General features: G+C 50.2%; 1 protein-coding gene across 23 annotated transcripts in view; it reads left to right on the top strand.

Moving 5' to 3' along the window:
• Positions 1-18,404, top strand: part of UBAP2L (ubiquitin associated protein 2 like) — an 889,182-nt gene that overhangs the window by 15,898 nt on the left and 854,880 nt on the right. For all 23 annotated transcript variants that reach the window (XR_015302630.1, XR_015302632.1, XR_015302629.1 and 20 more), the window contains exon 2: positions 13,752-13,881. Coding sequence is in view for 18 of the 23 variants with exons in the window: in XM_086947511.1 (XP_086803637.1) it covers positions 13,792-13,881 (90 nt within the window). In the remaining 5 variants the exon portion in view is untranslated. The remainder of the gene's footprint in view (positions 1-13,751; positions 13,882-18,404) is intronic.

Genomic DNA, 18,404 nt, shown 5'->3' with positions numbered 1-18,404 from the left:
GGCCAGTAGCCCCCAAGGCTGAAATTAACTCCCAAGTATTACAGTCCTGACATTGTTTGCATTGGTCACTTGGTACATCTCACCAAGAATGATCTGTCCAGAAGACACCAGTTTCTCTGCCTCCATGGTGACACTAGCCCCTGTAGGCCATTGCCTCTGTTCCATTGATCAATAGCTGTTTGTACTTGCCCAGGTTACTGGGACTGACAAGTGGCAATATCCCATACCACCATCACAGACTAAAACAGCCAGAGCTGGTGTTCTGACTAAGCCGGAACCCACCTCCGATCCCAAGGTTAAATCTACAAAGTCCCCCCAATTCTGTTTGTCCCTTCTGGGTATCTTTGAACGTAATCATGTGGTGTTCAGTGGTTAAGCCAAACCAGTCAATGGAAACACTCTTCTAAACTGAGTAATTGTCAGCATCCTCCTCTCGAACAGTGAGGAGCTTATCTCTACCTTTGTCAGCAATGTAGAGCCTCAAGATACTGCAAACTGCTCTTGAGGGGCCATCTGAACGTTACAGACCATCTCTAAAGCAGTTATCCATTTATTGATGTCATCCCCAACATGGTAGGGAGGGATAGTCTTGCTCAGGTTCCTATTGTCAAAGGAATGTTCCTTCCTTCTAGGGACACTGTTGCTGCCACCATTGGACTCTAGTCCCAATTTCTTCCTTTCTTTCTTGCCATCAGGACTTCTAGGGAGACTCTGCCATGGGCCAACTGCTCTTTCCTGAGCCTAAGTCTAGCTTCTTAAGTTCAAGCATTTGGTACTACATATCCAAAAAGTTCCCTCTTTTACTAGATATTGACACCCCTACTGACTGTTTAGAAGTATTGGATTCTGCCAAGGTGGATCAGGACCTCCTTGCTCTACTCTGCCCCTTCCCAGGAGGATCAAAGGGGCCATCCTCTTGGTCCTCTGGGTCCTCTGGGTTCTCCTCTGGGAGGTCTGAACTGTCTAGGTGGGAGCCATCAGACGCCCCCTGGTCCAGGTTAGATTCTAGGTCAAAGAGCCCCCCCTGTACTATCCTGATTCCGTGGCCCACCCATTCTGTCCTGTTCATCTGACACATGGTTTTTTTCAAGTAATCGAACAGTATCCCCTCTACCAGGGGTTGAGTGTTGGCACTACTCCCTGTCTTCATATTCCTAGATGCAGTGTTTTCAGTTCTTGGAACAAAACTTCACTGTATCTAGTGCGCATAGAGCCACTGGTATCTCCTTTAGTAGACATACTAAGTGTGGTGGGGTGTTGCAGCTACCTAACCTAGTGGGAACTAACCACTGAGGTTGTAGAAAAGCTGTGATAGACCCTTGTCTTTCCAAACCCTAAGTTCAGTAAAAGTTACTATTCTAAGCTTGTATTATATGTGCCTAGAACTAGTGTTTTTTTTTTGTTAATCAATACAAAGATGTTTCTGGTAAAACAAAGCAGGCTTGAATCCCAACCGCTGCACACCAATGTGAGAAGCTGGCCTAGTATATGATGTCCACTAATTCAAGTGGGTACTTTGCACCAGTCCAGACAACCCTTTTGATGATTGAAGAGGTCTCAGACAACCTTGGAGTGCTATCCAAGTGGTAGCTGTGGAGAGCAGCCTTGAGGCTTAGTCTTGACGTGTAAAGCAGCTTGTTTTACCAAAATGCAATCTTACAGTATAGATTAAATGAATAAGAACCACACAATGTATTTATAAAAATATGTATTTATTATATAATACTGATTAGTACGTTCCAGTGTCTCCCCCAGGAGATATACACAAAGCACACAATACTATAGCAAAGAAATCACAGGGGGGCAAACCATATACTAAGAAAGTGTTATAAGAACCACAACTCTGGTCAAGACATGGGTGCGAGGATGTTGGAGTGCTGGAGACCAAAGGAACCACCCATGGTAAGTAGACGGGGACCCCACAGAGGGCGGATGCAGTGGGAGAACATGCCAGCAGGCTCCGTACAACTGTACCTGTAAGTCGTGGTTGGATTTTTATAGGTTAGGGGCCCTTCCCAGTGGACCCTGAGGAAGCCCTGTGAAAGATAGAAGGTTGGACAGCCACCTGTGGATGGTGATACCCAAGTTTTCTATCCAAGGGGTGCCGGGTGCATAGGTGTGAAGTGGCGTCGGAAACCACCGCCCACCCCAATTGAGGACATCAGGAAAGTGCCACTGATGGAAGAGGAGAAAGTGTCTGTGGGAATTCAACCGTGGATTCTTGACGAAGAGTACCTGAAAGCAGAGGGGACAGTCTGGGTCACTTGAGTGACCAGGGGCTCGGTAGACTAATGCCCACCGATGTCTGGTGCTTCAGGATAGATGTTGCTGACCATGACTCTGCAGCTGATGGGACCATTCGATTCTGAGGACGACCAGGAGCCAGATACGAGCTGTCCCACGAAGGACGTAGAGTGGTGATGGGTCGGTGTCTGGTGGGAACACCAACACATCTTGGCAAAAGCAACCCATGCAGGAAGTCAAGTTGCAGGAAGAGGACCGGCAAGGTCCAGGAGACTCCCCACAAGCAGGTGAGTCCGGGCAAGCCCAGCGCAATCAGGGGAGCCCAAAGAAGATGTAGTTGACGCTCCACTGGCTGCAGACACTGGAGTCTCAGGAGGACCTCTCTCGTGCAGCTTTACAAAACAGGCCACGGAGCACGCAGTGCGTTGTGGTTGAAGATCTTTGCAGGAGAAATTGCCAGAGGTTCGGGCTGCTTTGTGCCCATTGCACTTGCCGCAGAATTGCCAACAAGTATTTGCACTTACAAAAGTACGCGGTGCACCAGGGTTTGGGTATATCAGTCCACATGTGGGATTCTGGCCTCAAACTGGGTGAGAGGGCAGCTCAGGCCTCAAGGGACGTAGAACCCCCCACCTCCTGTGTTGTTGAACCCTTCGGAGTGCGTAGGAGCTCGGGATAAGCAGACAGGTCAGCATTGTTGCGGTGCTTGCGAATGCAGGGGAGTGACTCCTTCACTCCAAGGGAGATTATCTTCAGGTGTCTTGGATGCTACACAGGCTCTGTATGGATCCTGTATGGTGCACAGGCACAGACGAGACAGTAGACTGACAGTTTGTCACTCAGGAGTGACCAGGAGACTTGGAAGATAAATGCTTTCCGATATTCGGAGCTTCAGGATAGATGGCGGTGACCATGACTCCAGCTACCAGGACCAGGCGACGCTGAGGATGACCAGGATCCGGATGCGAGTTGTACCACGAATGATGTCTAGTGCTGAGGGGTCGGTTTTTGGTGAGAGCACCAACAAGCCTTGGCAAATGCCACCCAGGCGGGAAGCCAAGAAGATGTATGGTTTGGACTAGCAAGGTCCAGGAGACTCACCACAAGCAGGGGAGTCCGGGCAGGCCCCGAGCAATAAGGGGAGCCCAAGGAAAACAAAGATTACCCTCAATTGGACCCACAGGCAGGAGGCACAGGAGCCGCGAGAGGACCTCTAGCAGCTCACCAAAAGGAGCAGGTCATGGTGCCCACGAGGCGATGTGGCTGAAGATCTTGGTGGAAGAAGTTGCCAGAGGTTGGGGCTACTTGAAGCCCAATGCACTTGTCGCAGAGTTGCTAACAAGCATATGCACTTAACGTATGCAGTGCACAGGGGTTCGGTTAATGTAGCCCCCACGAGGGATGCTGACCTCAGGCTTGGTGAGAGGGCAGCTCGGGCCTCAGGAGACTTAGATAACCACCACCTGTGTTGATAAACCCTTCGGGGTCTGCAGGAGCTTGGGTTCAGCAGACTGATCCGCAGAGTTGAGGTGCCTGCAAATGCAGGGAAGTGACTCCTTCCCTTCAATGGAGATTATCTTTAAGTGCCTTGGATGCTCCACAGTCCTGCACTGATCCTGTATGGTGCTCAGGCACAAACTAGGCAGGAGACAAAGAGACAAAGGCAGGCCCAAACGAAGTCCAGAATGCCCTGACTGTAGATGTGCAATGGTTTCAGTTCTGAATCTTGTCCACAACGAATCTAGGGACCTACACCCAGGTAAGCCCTTAAGTACCCTAAGGAAAAGGTTGGGAAGATTCAGGGGAACGTCCCAGGGGAGGGTCTGGACAGGGGGGGGGGGGGGGGGGGGAAGGTTAATCCCATATCCTTTGTCCAGTTGCGCACCAGAGCGGGAGCCAATTGCTTCTAGGACTGGTATGAACTGGACTATGCACAGGGACACCAAATGTGCCCCTCATGCGCACTTTCAGGAGCTGGCAAACACACCCACCCTGCCCTAATACACTAAATCCTGTCTGGGAGGTGATTACACCTCCCTGTGACAGGATCCCTATATTTCTGCCTTCCCCTGCTCGAGCTTGGCTCAGCAGCAGGAGGGCAGAAATGTCTCTAGTCTGCAGCAAATATTTTGCACTGTCCAGGACTAGAAGGTTGGTACCGGTAACACTGAGAGCCTAACTGGGGGCGCCCCTGGTGCTTGGAATCACACCTCCCACATGATTCCAACATGTTTGGTACCAAACATGATAGTATTCGTTGCAGCTGTTTTCGAAATGGTCTTCGTGTGATCACGAAATTCCCCTCTAGATAGTATATGGCTGCTTCACTGACAACCTGGGAGAAAGGACTCTGTAGGCTGCAGGTGTCCTGCTCAAGCAAGGGCACCTTCACTTGGAACCAAGCACCCTGCCCTCATGATTGTAAAGACCTGCTAGACGAGTGACTTGTAGGTTTTAAGTGCAATGACCATTAGATATAGTAAACCTATATCTTAAGTGGTGTAGGCCCCAACTTACATAGGCTGCAATGGCAGACCTGTAGGTCCATTTTGAATGGTCTCGTGGGTGGCACAATACATGATTCGGCCCATGGGAGATCTCTGGGGTACTTATGCCCTGGGTACATGGGTACCATGTACTAGGGACTGACAAGGGTACCCCGGTATCCAATCTGGGGTGTACCCAAGTACATAACACAACAGTTTAAGGAAAACGCAGATAGACTGGGGTCCTGATTAGCAGGATCCCAGTCAAACTAGTCAAAAACTGTGTTGCATCAAGCAAAAAGAGGGGGTAACCTTAAGAAGCAGAGCCTACTTTCCTACACACCCTTTCTGTACCCACATAAAAAATACTTTTACCACACATGCAGTCTTTTGCATGACCTTAATAAAATTGGTTATTAGTAATCACATAATGTACAAAAATAACTTGCTAAAGTTAGCCAGTGGGCCATGGCTGTTTTCACATTGATTTTGACTGGCCAATCCTTGTTGAATAAATATATAAATAACAAATTTAGCTGTTGTAGGTGCACAGGTATCCATTCTAAAAATAAGATATCTGGAAAAATGTAATTTCCTTTGTTGCATTTTGGGTTAATTTATTCAAAATCTCCACATATTATCAATAAACATAACATTCTAAACTATATAATAGTTTTCTGGGTACAGAGGGATGCGTGTGATTTTTTTTTTTTTCCTACTGTTTTGCAAAGTGTATTATAGTCTTGAGCTTTGTGAACACTGCATGTCCTGACTCAGTTTTTCACGTGAGGAGTGCATCACGTCTTGGGAAGCATGGTTTTTATAAGTCGTAATCTGTTTTCTATGAACTCCTTGATCATGAAAACCTTTCCCTGCACTATAGTGGATTTCCAGTTTTTTGTTTGCAGTTTATACTTCATAAAAAAAGTGGGCCTCTTTTGGCTTCTTTCATATTTAAATATTGCAAGTTAGGCTGAATGAAATATGGTGTCCTGTTTGATTTGGAAGAGCCTGAGGTGTTGACTGCATGGTTCAGAGACTGAAGCAGGGATTCCCAACCTTTTTTTATGCTCGAACGCATCCCTATGAAATGCTTGATTGTTCGCACCCCCTACAAGTGTCTCGCCGGATTCCTATCCGGCATACAGTACATGCTGTCCCTCTTTGTCGCCCCCCAGGTTGGGAACTCCTGTAATAAAGGATGACTGCTCCCAGAAACTGCTTTTTTTTTGAAAATTTCTTTATTTGCAAGTTAGGTCACTGTGTATTGTATAGACATTCATACAGTAGTTCTCCACGCTGTGACATATATTTCAGTATACATATCAAATATTTACATTTTCCGTTTTCTGCGTTCACTAACGTCCCAACTCCCTTAAAGCCTCCCCGTTCCCTCCCCCCCCCGGCACTCAACATTCCACATAACAGCAATGTATTGGTTTTGCATCAATGTGTACAGTACAATCTGTATCCAGTAGGGTACCGATCCCCGTTTGCATCATATATGCGTATCAGATCATTTCCAGCGTGTCTGCAACTCTGCTCCCTTGTACATTACGTCACGGGCGTAGTATCCCCCTGTGAGAGATAACAGACTCATACTAGTCCTCTTGGTCCTGCACACCTTGCTCGAATTCTATGAGTAGGGCGTTCCATTCCATTGAGATGGGATGTTTCCTAAGGCCTCTACGCTCTTCCCTGCCTAATTCCTGTCCCTCGGCCTTGCCCCACCTGATCACCTCCCCGCCCCAGGTCTCTATGTCTGGCGGCCTCGCCGACTTCCATCTCATCGCCACTGACCTCTTCGCTATTAGCAATGCCAGATCCACAAATCTGGACTCCACACTTCTCTTTTTCTCTTTGTGTCCTATCCCCAGCATGCAATAAGAGGCAGATGTGTAGGGTCTATCCGGTACTATATCATTCAGTATGTGATGTATCATGGCCCAGTAGTGTCCCAGCTTAGGGCATTCCCAGAACATGTGTAACATGCCTGCGTCTTCCTGCCGGCATCTGGGGCAAGTATCGGGCGCAGTCGGGAACATTATGTGAATTCTTCGAGGAGTCAAGTATGCCCTGTGTATAATCATCAATTGTATAAATTTAAACCTGGGGTTCCGAGACACTTTCTTCGGCAATTTCAATACCAGGTCCCATTCTTTGACACTCAACGCCACTTCCAGGTCCTCCTCCCATCTCAATTTCAGGGGTTGTAGGGGGTCAGCCCTGCCCTCCCGTATCCCAGCAGTCAACCATTTGGTCAAGTGTCCGCCCGCCCCCATGAGGTACTGCATAGTGATCAGCGTGTTGGTGGTGGGCTCCACCCCGTCCCCCGCCCAATGGGTGCCTATGTAGTGTGCCAATTGTGCATGTTGCAGAAAAAGCGCCCTTGGCGCCTGGTGAAGCCTGGCGAATTCCTCATATGGCAATAGCCTGTTATCCGAGAAGAAATCCCCGATTTGTGTTATCCCCGCCTCCTGCCACACCCGTAGTCTTCTTTCCGTCATCGGACCCGTCCCCAGCGGTATGCCCAGCAGTGGTATCGAGGGTGCATAATTCGACCGCCCGTTTGTATACCTGACCGCCCTCTTCCAGTACACGAGGGCCAGTTTGAGTAGGGGTGGAGTCGACGCCGGTGCCTTGGCCCCTGGCAGTAACAGCCGATGTATGTCCCCCCGGAGTCTGTCGTCCTCTGTCATGTTCAGTTCGTGTAAATTGCGGCCAGCCAACCAATAAGCTAGCCATTGCAGCTGGCACGCACATCTGTAAGCGAATAAATCAGGCACTCCCAAGCCGCCCCTATCCGTGGGTAGCTGCAGCCGGGTCATACTTATGCGTCTCCTGCCCTTCCCCCATATTAGGTCGAGCAATAGAGTGTTAAGTTTCTTAAAATAAGGCATAGGGATAGAGATTGGTAGATTCGTGAAGAAGTATAGGAGACGCGGCAGTACCACCATTTTTGATATAGCCACCCTCCCTGCCACCGATAGCGGTAAAGTAGTCCAGAACTGTACCCGAGCAGTAAGGTTGGTCAGTGCTCGCCCCAGGTTCCCGTCCAGCAGGTCCTGTGGTTGCCGGTATATCTGGAGACCCAGGTACTTGAATGTTACAGGCGCCACCTGGAAACAGTGCGGCGGAAACTGAACATGTGTTCCCGCCACCGGGCCCCGAAAGCCAAACCCATACGACTTTGTCTCATTAATGGTGAGGCCCGATAACTCGCGGAAAGCCTCAAAGACCCGCGGCAGCGGTGTCACTGGGTTATTTATGTCTCTGAGGAAGAGCAGTATGTCGTCGGCATACGCCGATATGACATGATGGGTATTGAGCCTAGTAATCCCCACCGCAGCCGCCATGGTTCGGACTTTCAGCATTAGGGGCTCCAGGGCGATTATAAACAGCAGTGGCGAGAGAGGGCACCCCTGCCTTGTGCCTCTCGCTATGTCTATCCGATCAGAGATGCAGTTGTTGGTCCGAACCCGTGCCGTAGGCTTCCGGTACAACAGAGATACCCAGTCTATAAATCCGGTGGGCAACCCAAATTTGGTCATGGCCGCGAACATGTAGTCCCATCTGAGTGTATCAAACGCCTGCCGTAGGTCCAGCGAGATACAACCCTCGGTGACACTTCCCCCTGCGGTGGGAGACATTAGTTGGTGGAGCCTTCTCAGATTTAGTGCTGTGCTCCTGTTCGGGACGAACCCGCATTGATCGGGGTGTACCATTTCTTGGATGTGTTGAGACAGGCGCACCGCCAGTATCTTACTGAGTATTTTGGAGTCAGTGTTCAAAAGTGATAGTGGTCTGTAGTTGTCAGGTCTCAAAGCATCCCTACCCGGTTTCTGAAGGGAGACAGTTAGGGCTTGCAGTGTCGTGTCGGGTAGGCCATCGCTTTTCAGTGCCTCGTTATACACTGCATGCAGGCGGGGGGCCAGTAGGTCTATGTATGTTAAGTAAAACTCCGCCGGGAGTACATCTGACCCGGGTGCCTTGTTTCTAGGCAGAGCCCTAATCGCCATTCTAATTTCCGCTACCGTAATGGGTTTCGCCAGTTCCACGCCATGCGCCGCGCTCAGTTGAGGAACGCATACATCGGAGAAGAAGTCCTCTAACGTCGGTTCCGAGAGTGGAGGGTGCGGGCCGTACAGTGCAGCGTAGTAACGCCGGAACGTCTCGTTGATTTCCCGCTGCCCTTGCACTAAGTCCCCTGAGGGCCCCTGGATCTCCATGATAGGGGTAGCTGCCGGCGCGTCCCTTGTCAGGCGCGCCAGCAGCGCACCCGCCCTGTCCGCCTGTGCGTGTTGTCGTGTGGTGTATTCCCTAGTCGAGAACCCTCAACTCCTCTAGGAGTTCTGCATACCGTATATTAGCCTCCTGTAGTTGTGTGAGGGCGCCGCCCGTGCCTGCGGCCTCAATTTCCAGTGCCGTTAAACCGCTTTCTATCTCTCGCAGGCTCCTCAGTACCTGGTGTTTGATGCCTACCTTGGTGCCCATGGCCACCCCGCGAATGGTCGCCTTGAAAGCGTCCCACTCGACTTTCCTGGAGCTTGCTGAACCCGTGTTTTCCGTGAAGTAGTGTGTGGTAGCATCTGATAGGGTGGACTTAAAAATCGAGTCTTCGAGGAGGCCTGGGGACAGCCGCCATGTCGGTATCGGGGTAGGTATTCTTCCCCATGATAGGGACAATTCCACCGGGTTGTGGTCCGAGAGCGTCTTCCCCATATGTCTTACCTGCACAATTGACGGCGTAAGTGTCTTGGAGCAAAAGATGCGATCTATCCTGGTGTGGAGGTTGTGTGGTGGGGAGTAGAATGTGTATTCCCTGTGTGCTGTATGTAGAGCCCGCCACGAGTCAACTAGGTCCCATCCCTCAGCCCAATGTGCCAATGCCTCTGCCTGTTTCCTACTCTCAGCTGCGTGCAGAGGGGGGTGGGATCTGTCGAGCGTGAGGTCCAGTACCGCGTTGCAGTCTCCACCTATAATCCAGTCATACTCCACCCAATCCGTTAGTGCTCCACCCAGGTCCACAAAGAACTGCGATTGCCCCACGTTCGGGGCATACAAGCAGCCAAGCACCACACACACACCATTCAGCAATCCCTTAGCAAGCACGTAGCGGCCTTCCCTGTCTATCTTAGAGTCAATGAGCTTAAACGGGACAGAGTTGCTAATCCAAATGGCCGCCCCCCGGGAAAATGCAGAGTACTTAGTGGCGAGGAGCTGGCCCCTCCATTTCCGCAACATTTTGGCCCCCTCTGATTCATTCAGGTGCGTCTCCTGCAGGAATGCTATGTGTACCCTCCGCCTACGCAGTTGTGCCAGAACTCTGTGCCTTTTGTGTACTGAGCCCAGTCCCCGTACATTCCAAGTGCAGACCACATAATCATTAGGGGACGACATTACCCTGGATATCCTCAAAATGTTCCAAAACCATTGTCCATATCATCATTGACCACAAAATGGAAGTTTTTAGTGCCACGTTTGCAAACATCACCCCAACTCTCAGGTCCCCCTCTACAACTTCAGAGGACCAAACCGTAACACCCAACATGGGTATAGAAATCTTGGAACCGTGCCTAGGCTTGGAGGTGTGAGCCCAGTCAAACATTCACAACAAAGTAGGTTCAAAAGTCTCGTAACCATTGTCCCCTAGGTTCAAAGGTGTCCCAGGTACCTGGTTCCCCCCCCCCCTTCCCTTTGTCAAATGTGAGCATCCGCTACTTTACTTGTCCGTCGCTGCAGGGGTTACGATCACATGTCTGCTGCCATCTGTGCAGTAATTTGGGGAAACAGCTGAATGCTTCCATCCGTGTCCGAGGCCGCTGTGTGGGAACTCGTCCGGCTCTCCGATGGAGATCCGTTGTGCTCGTCATGTTCCGCCAGTGCGTTGGTGGTTAGTCGTGCTACCGCTGCCGAGCCGTTTTCTCCCTCCTCCTGGCCTGGATGTCCCACGTCGGCCCCCTCCGTGTCCGGGTGACTAGGGCGACCCTGGGGCTCTGTCTGGCTGTCCGTCCTCTGTGTTTCCGGCACCTCCTGTTCTCCGTGTGAGGGGTGCACCGGGGTGAGCGTAACCTCCAGCCACTCCGAAGCCTCCTCCGGATTGTCAAAAAAGTAAGTTCTGTGGCCGTGAATGACTCTGAGGCGTGCCGGGTAGAACAGGGCATATTTTATATTTCGCTCCCGCAATAATTTCTTCACTCCCCAGAAAGAAGCTCTGGCCCTTTGCACTGCTTGCGTGAAGTCTGGGTATATGGATACTGAGTGGTTCTCAAATTTTATGGGGCCTTTTTCCCTTGCGGCCTGCAGGATGGCGTCTCTGTCCCTAAAGTGGAGCAGGCGTGCTATCAAGGGGCGAGGGGGAGCCCCCGGCTTCGGTGGTCTGGGAGGGACTCTGTGTGCCCTTTCCACGCTGTATATCTGGGTGAGGTCCGCCGGGTCTGCTACGGTCTTTAGCCATTCCTCCACAAAGCGGGTCGGATTTTTCCCCTCACTCCGTTCCGGCACGCCCAAGATGCGTACATTGTTGCGTCTCGAGCGCCCTTCCGCATCGTCAACTCTTTCCCTCAGGTGTTGCATTTGCTTCTCCAGATTTTCCAATCTCGTGGAGTGTTCCGTTTGCTGGGGTATCAAATCGGCAAGTGCGAGTTTCTGCTCCGACACTTTCTCCGCCAGCTTCTTATGATCGTCTTTAAGTAGCGGCAGGCCGGTTGACATCGTATCCATACGAATTTCGAGAGCCTCTCTGGATGCCCGGATCTCCGACAGTATGAGGTCCAACTTAGCCTCTTGGGAGGTAGTACCCGTGGGCGGAATCGCGTCGTCATTTGAGGATGCCAGCGGGTCCTCCGATCCAGACGCCTGCGCGCCCCCACGAGGAATTCTGTGCCGCCCCATCTCGCACCTCCACCAGTTACACCGCGGGCGGTATGTCGTCGCCCTGTCTTCCTTCCCCTACTATTTCCGGTCTCTCACCGCAGGGCCAGGTGTGGGTAGCGCCGTGTAATTGTGTACCTCAGGGGGTAGTCTGATGCCTCGGCCCACCGTGCGACCAGCGGCGCCAGGCACGCCAGTGGTCAGTCCAGGATCTCCGACCCACCTCTCAGCCAAGCCAGGTGTAGTGTCGCGTCCTGAGTGGCGTGGAGCGCAAGGTGATAAGCCCTCCGGGTCAAGGGTGTCCGGGTTTCTGCAGGTCCGAGCCAGTCCGCAAATCTATCGCGTGGCTCCAGTAACTGACTGGTGATTAGCCCCCTTCAGCCCTGGGATGAGGTGTAACTGTTCCGGCGTTATTGACGCTTGAATGGGATTCCCACTACCCTCAGGGACAGGCCACCATCGCTGCAGCCCATACGGCGCTATCACTGGAGCCGGCCGTCCAGGAAGCTGTCCCTCCGGTGCGTGGCAGACTGCGCACCCCAATATCCATTAGGCCGACATGCAGGCCCGCCTAGCAAGGACCGACCCTCCTCAGCAGCAGGCGCGTGACCCCCGCCAGCGGCTCCGGCCGCCTCCCTGCTCGTGGGGTTCGCTGTGCTCCTCCGGGCGTCAGACACTGCCTGTGCCGTGGTCCGCCGTCCCGCCCGATCCGGCCATCACCATCCCCGCTCACCTCGTTCAGGCCTGTCTATTTCCTGGTCGTGGCCCTCTGCAGCGGATAGCTCCGTGTGTCAGGCGCCGGCCGTAATTCAAGCTCCGCGCGTCCCACCGTGCTCCGGGTTCAGACCCCACTAGCCGCTGGCGGCTTCCCAGCACGTTCCGACCTCTGCCGGTCAATCCGCGGGTGTCGCGGTAGCAGTGTGATCGTTGGTGTTGCTCCGGTGCGGTCAGTGCCCCAGGGTCCACTCCGCCGTGCTCGGCGCTTCCACACAGCCGTGCGCGCCGCACTTCCGGTCCGCCCACCAGACCACTGTGGGCCGCGGTCTCCTGGGCAGCAGTAGGCCTCTCTTCCTGTGTGCGACGTCCTTAGTCGGCAGCTCTCTATCAGGGTCCCGGCGCCGTCAGCCAGGCCCCCGCAGCGCAGATCAGGCTCGGCGAGTATCAGGTGAGGGGGTTAGGGGCCAGATCCCACTAACACAGGATAGTTGCCAGGATTATAGGGGTAGCTAGGACGGAGCTCTTCTAACTCACGTCCACCATGTTCGGCTGTTGGCCACGCCCCCCTCCCAGAAACTGCTTTACAGATGGATTGAACTTCATGTTAAAATGTTTATAGGCTTCATAAATGTAAAGAGCACACATATTCTTGATTGACACATGCCAAGGAGCTGAACAGCCAGAGACATTCCCAGCGCGTGTTCTCATTTATTAATCACGGGTGAAAGTTCGCTTCCTTAGCACATCGTCAAGTGTACCACCAGACCGATTTTGGCTTATTTGATGAATGGGTAGCAGCATCTGCCTGGCTTCTGTGGGTATACTTCATAGTTAGTTAGCAATTGACTGCAGTATGCACACCAGATCAGTTCATAATGAAAACGGAGAACTCTTTCCTTATTATATTGTAGGTATGAAGTATCCCAAAGCTTGTACGTACGTGGTTCAAGCTCAGCTTATTTATTAATTAGCATGCTTAGGGGGCTACAAAATATGGAATATTTGTAGTATTGCATGATGGGGGCAACATTGTTTATCTTGACCCATCCCTGCTCTTCGGGATTGTGCAAGTTGCCTTCGCATTGAAGGGTAAATTCCGCCACAATTTTGCTTGTGTAATATAGTTAATGTGCAAGTCTGTAATGGACTCTTCTTTACTGCGGGAGGTTTCTAAGCTGCAGCACCAGTGACTGGAATTGCCACTTGGGCACTATCTAAATAAATTTGGTGTGCAACATAATATTTAGTGTCTGTGCACACATGTAGCTATTGTCTCAAGTATCTATAAACAGTGCAGAGGTTGGGTTAATTTTGTTTTTTCCATCATGAAACTTATAGCTTTCCTTAATATTGTTATTCAGATTGCTTGCAGCCTTTTGCTTATGTGACTTTTTGCAGTGTTTGGTAATATAGCCTTCATCTCCTTTACAGAATTCTACTTTGTAAATACTGTTCTTTGTATATACTGTAAATGATGACCTCGGTGGGGGCAAACCGAGCCCGGGGAAGCTGGGAACAGACACAGACACAGAGCCAGACACAGCACAAACAACGGCCACAGGTAAGGGCATTTAAGATGTCAATTTGTTGTTAAAGTGGTAGACTGAGCCAGAGAGGTTTATGATGATGTGTGAGGTCATTGCTAACTGGGTAAGTTTTTGAGTACCTTTAGCATTGGATTTGGTGCAAAGTTTAGACGATTAAAGCTTCAGTGATTTAGAAAATAAACAAGCTTACTGGTGAATTTGACTCCGTGTAGGGTTTCATTGACTCCACTTTGTTGGATTTAACAAAAGCCTTTGAATGAAAAGGCTCTTTTTCAAAATGCTGCCTTGAGTTTTCTTTCAGCTTGTGGTTTGAAAGAGGCCCTTAGTAGTGAAGAAAAGGCACCCAACTGGTGACTGGATTAAAATTGCATTGTGGTCCATGTATGTACGTTCTAAAGTAGAAACAGTGTTGACTTAAGCTTGGCAGGAGTAGATATGGATATGGACATGAATATGGCCATGAATATGGCCTGCCGAGTTAGTTGGTACATGTACACGTTAAAGCAAATCAAAGGCTGAATAAATAGCAACTCTTTGGCTTCCTTGTCAGATACCCTGTCCACACGGGGATCAAAATCTTAAAGCAAGAGAAAATTGTTAGTTTCTAGACTAGAGAGATCGACCGCAGTATTGAAGTAATAATGTTCTTCACAGGGCCTGAGTCTGTAAATTAATACCATTTCATTTGATTCATTTTTATTGAAATTTTGAAAAACCTATTGAGGATATATTAAATTAACTTGAGAGCCCACGAGGGGACAAAAAATGTATTATAAATCTCAAGGTTCCTTTGGCTTATTTGAAAGAATAACCAGGAAGAATATAAGATCGGGGGAGAGTCCGCTTTTTTTTAATACTTTATTTTCCGATCATTTAAACATCGTTTACATATCATCACAAACAAGAAATATACCTATTCTAATTCCCACACCTAGTAGTTCAATGGCAGTCCTAATCATGGCAGTATTAATAACATGGTCTCCTACTACACTCATCCCATAATATGAAACTTGCGTTTAGCCCAACTCAACACCCCTGCTGCGTAGCTTCCCTCGCCACACCTCTCCCAACCCGACATCCCTAAATCTCACATGGGCACTTCATACCGAACACTTGACCAATCCGGCTACATTATATAAGATCCACCCGTTCATCCCACTCACTCCGGTACAATGCCTTTTTCTGTCTGTGTGTCTGAAGCTTGTTTATGAGCAGCAACATAGTCCCTGAACTGACTCAATATGTCTCTGGGACGGTATGTCAATGGCATCAAGCTGGCATAACATTCGGCATGAATATTGCAATATGCAAGACTTTGTAACCAGTCCTGCAATTAGGGAGCAGGTTTCTGGCCCCAATGTATGGCAACCTCTCTTTTGGCCAAAATGAGTCCTAAGGAGGCCAATTTGACTTTTTTGGGGATCTGTACTGTGTATTCTAACAGCTCAATCTCAGGGACAGGATTCAGAGGGATGCTGATTATTTTCCCCAGGGTAGTGTGTACGCCCATCCAGTAAGCCTGCAATCGGGGGCAAGAGCAAACTAAATGTATGAAATCTGCATGTAGTGCGGCGCATTTCAAACATGAATGGGACCTGGTGGCGTCTACAGTGTGTGCCATAGTAGGAGTAAAGTAGGCTCGGCGCAGAAACTTAGTGAACCAGTTTGTGTCTACTATTGAGGGACATTTCTTTAGTGGCCTCGCTGCACTTTGCCCATTGGTCGTCCGTTATTGGCCCCCCAATATCTGCCTCCCAGGCTTGAAGAAATTTGGTGTCCCATATATGTCGACCTACTGTCGGGCTCTATCACTAATGTAAGTGGGAGAAATGAGTCCAGCTCGGTAGGGAATGTGGGAAATGTGGCCCGCAGAGCCGACCTTACACGGGCCATGATGAATCGCGTCATGAAACCACAACCTGCCACCATAGCGTCCTCATCTAGGGAGAAAACATGCCCCATGGGAAATAGATCAGCTATTTTGTTAATGTCAAGTGTAGTCGGTGTGCGCTGCACCAGGTCCTCTTCTGTGTGTGTGAACCATCTAGCGTTTGGCAGGTGAAGAGGGGAAGAATATAGATGCACAGCGCCGGTGAACTGCCTCCATTTTCCCCAAGCCGAGGAGGTGGTAGAACCTGTCTGTATATCACATCTGTCTCGAGGGAATCCTCTAGGGAGTACTGCGGATAGTTTGTCCGGGAGTACAAGGTCCGCTTTTAGTAGGAGAAACCGTATACGTGCATCTGGGTGATACCAGGCGTGGGCATACAGAAGTGCCATTAAATACAGTTGGTAGTCTTGGACATTATACCCCCCTCTGTTATACGGTAGCGTTAGGATTGACCAGCGAATGCGTGGTCGTCTCCCTCCCCATACCAACCAGACCAGGTGCGAACACAGTGTGCGAAAAAGACGTCTGTAAGTGGAATAGGAATGGTATCAAAAATATATAAAAATATGGTAAGGACTACCATTTTCAGAATTGCCACCCGACCTGCTAACGACAATGGTAACCTCAGCCATTTACCAATCTGTTCTCTAGTTTGTGAACGGCCTGGCCATAATTTAAACTAATAATGTGAGTGGTCTCACGGTGGCCGTGTATCCCAAGGTATTTTACCGAGTCATGGCACCATTCGAGGGAGAACTAACACTCCCATTGTGTCGCTCCTGTAGTTAATGGAAATATAATGGACTTATGGCAGTTCATACCCAGCCCCGAGAAACTACCAAAGCTAATGATTTCCCTTAAGAGGGGTGCAAGATTAATCTGTGGCTCTCGGACATATCGGATAGTGTCATCGGCCTAGAGGGAAACCAGAAGGGGACCAGTGTTGAGCTGCAACCCTCTGTGCATGTGACGTTCCTGAAAATGCCTTATCAGTGGGTCCATTGCGAAGATAAACACGAGTGGGGACAAGGGACAACCTTGTAGAGTCCCACGAGATAGCCTAAAGGGTCTGGAAAGGGTGCCATTCAAACAGTTGCGCCACTGGGCTGTTGTACAATAGAGCTACCACGGCGATTAAGCCAAAGGGTAAGTCCATGCGTCTCATTACTTAAAGGAGAAAGGGCCACTCCAAGGAGTCCGACGCTTTTTCTGTATCCAAAAATATAGCGGCCGCAGGGGAGTCTGGTTGTATTCTGTTGGGCACCGCGAACAGTGAGGGTAGGTTCAGGGAAGTAGACCGATGCAGGACAAAGCCCGACTGTACCGGGGAGATAATGTACTCCATTAATTGAGACAGTCTGTTAGCCAAGGCTTTTGCCAACATTTTGTAGTCTAGGTTGAGTAAGGATTACAGGCGATAAGAGCCGCATTGTCTATGGTCTTTTCCTGGGCTTGAGGAGGAGGATTATTACTGCCTCCCGGAACGTGGTGGGGTGGGGGGGGGGAGGGTAGGCGGAGAGGGGGGGGGGGAGAGAGATTATCTGCTTTTCTATTGCTTACTCATAAACTTCAATGAGCTGCGGGGCCAAAAGATCCTTGAATTCCTTCTAAAAGTCTCCTGTGAAACCGTCCAACCCTGGGGCGGTGGAGCCGTGGATGGTGTCAATGGTCAAGTGTTACGTCCTCTACTGATTTTTGGTTTCGCCATGAAGTCTTGCATATACTTCTCCAAATACACTAATGCGATTTCTTCAAGATAATCTGTCCGGGCAGTGTGATCAGGCCCCGTCCTAGAGGTATAGAGGGTTGTATAATCTAAGAATTCGTCCCGGATAGTGGATGTAGTGTTGAGCGTGTCGCCGAATGTAGCTCCGTAATGTATGATTTACAATACAGTGGCCTCAGCATTTATGGCAGCACCCTCCCCGGTCTTTCTCCCTCCCCATAACGCCGAGCCGCAGTGTCTCTGTACTCAGACAGAAGAGAGGCTTGCTGCCTGATTGTCTGGGGTCGAGGACACCAAGGATTGGGAATCAAACATTGCGATATCCCGTTCAATACAGGTCATCGTGTTGCGGAGATCTTTGAGCACTCCGGCATGCTTAGCAATGCAGACTCCTCTAATTACTGCTTTTAAAGCCCTCCCATAGCACCGCTCTAGTGTCAACCGAACCAGTATTAAGCACAAAATAGTCTTCTATTGCTTCTTGCACCTCTGCCTTGAATACGTCATCTTGCAGTGCTCTGCCCGGGAAGCGCCACTGCCTTTCGTATCCCTCCGGTCGTTGGAGTTTCAAGTGTAGTACCATCGGGGAGTGATCAGAGTATGTTCGAGGGCGTGTCCTGTGGGATTCAAACCAGTTACTGACGTTGGGGGATAGCAGCAAATAGTCCATCCTGGTCCAGGTGTTATGGTGGCTAGAATAGTGGGTTTGCGGCTCCACCAGATATCAACCAGGGTGTATTTGTCGCAGAGGCCTTTCAGGGCTTACCACGCCCGCGACTTGGAGTCTGGGCACAGGAAGTACTGTCCAACACTGGGTCAATTAATAAGTTAAGGTCTCCACTCAGTAGCTTCTTCTAAGGCGCATATTTTGCAAGTTGAGTGCCTACTGTGTGGAAAAATTCAGGTGCATCTACATTCTG

This window comes from Lissotriton vulgaris, chromosome 12 (genome assembly GCF_964263255.1).
Source record: "Lissotriton vulgaris chromosome 12, aLisVul1.2, whole genome shotgun sequence".
In the NCBI taxonomy this organism is placed as follows: Eukaryota; Metazoa; Chordata; class Amphibia; order Caudata; family Salamandridae; genus Lissotriton; species Lissotriton vulgaris.
Note: the sequence above shows the minus strand (reverse complement) of the source record. Positions and strands in the feature narration are given on the sequence as shown.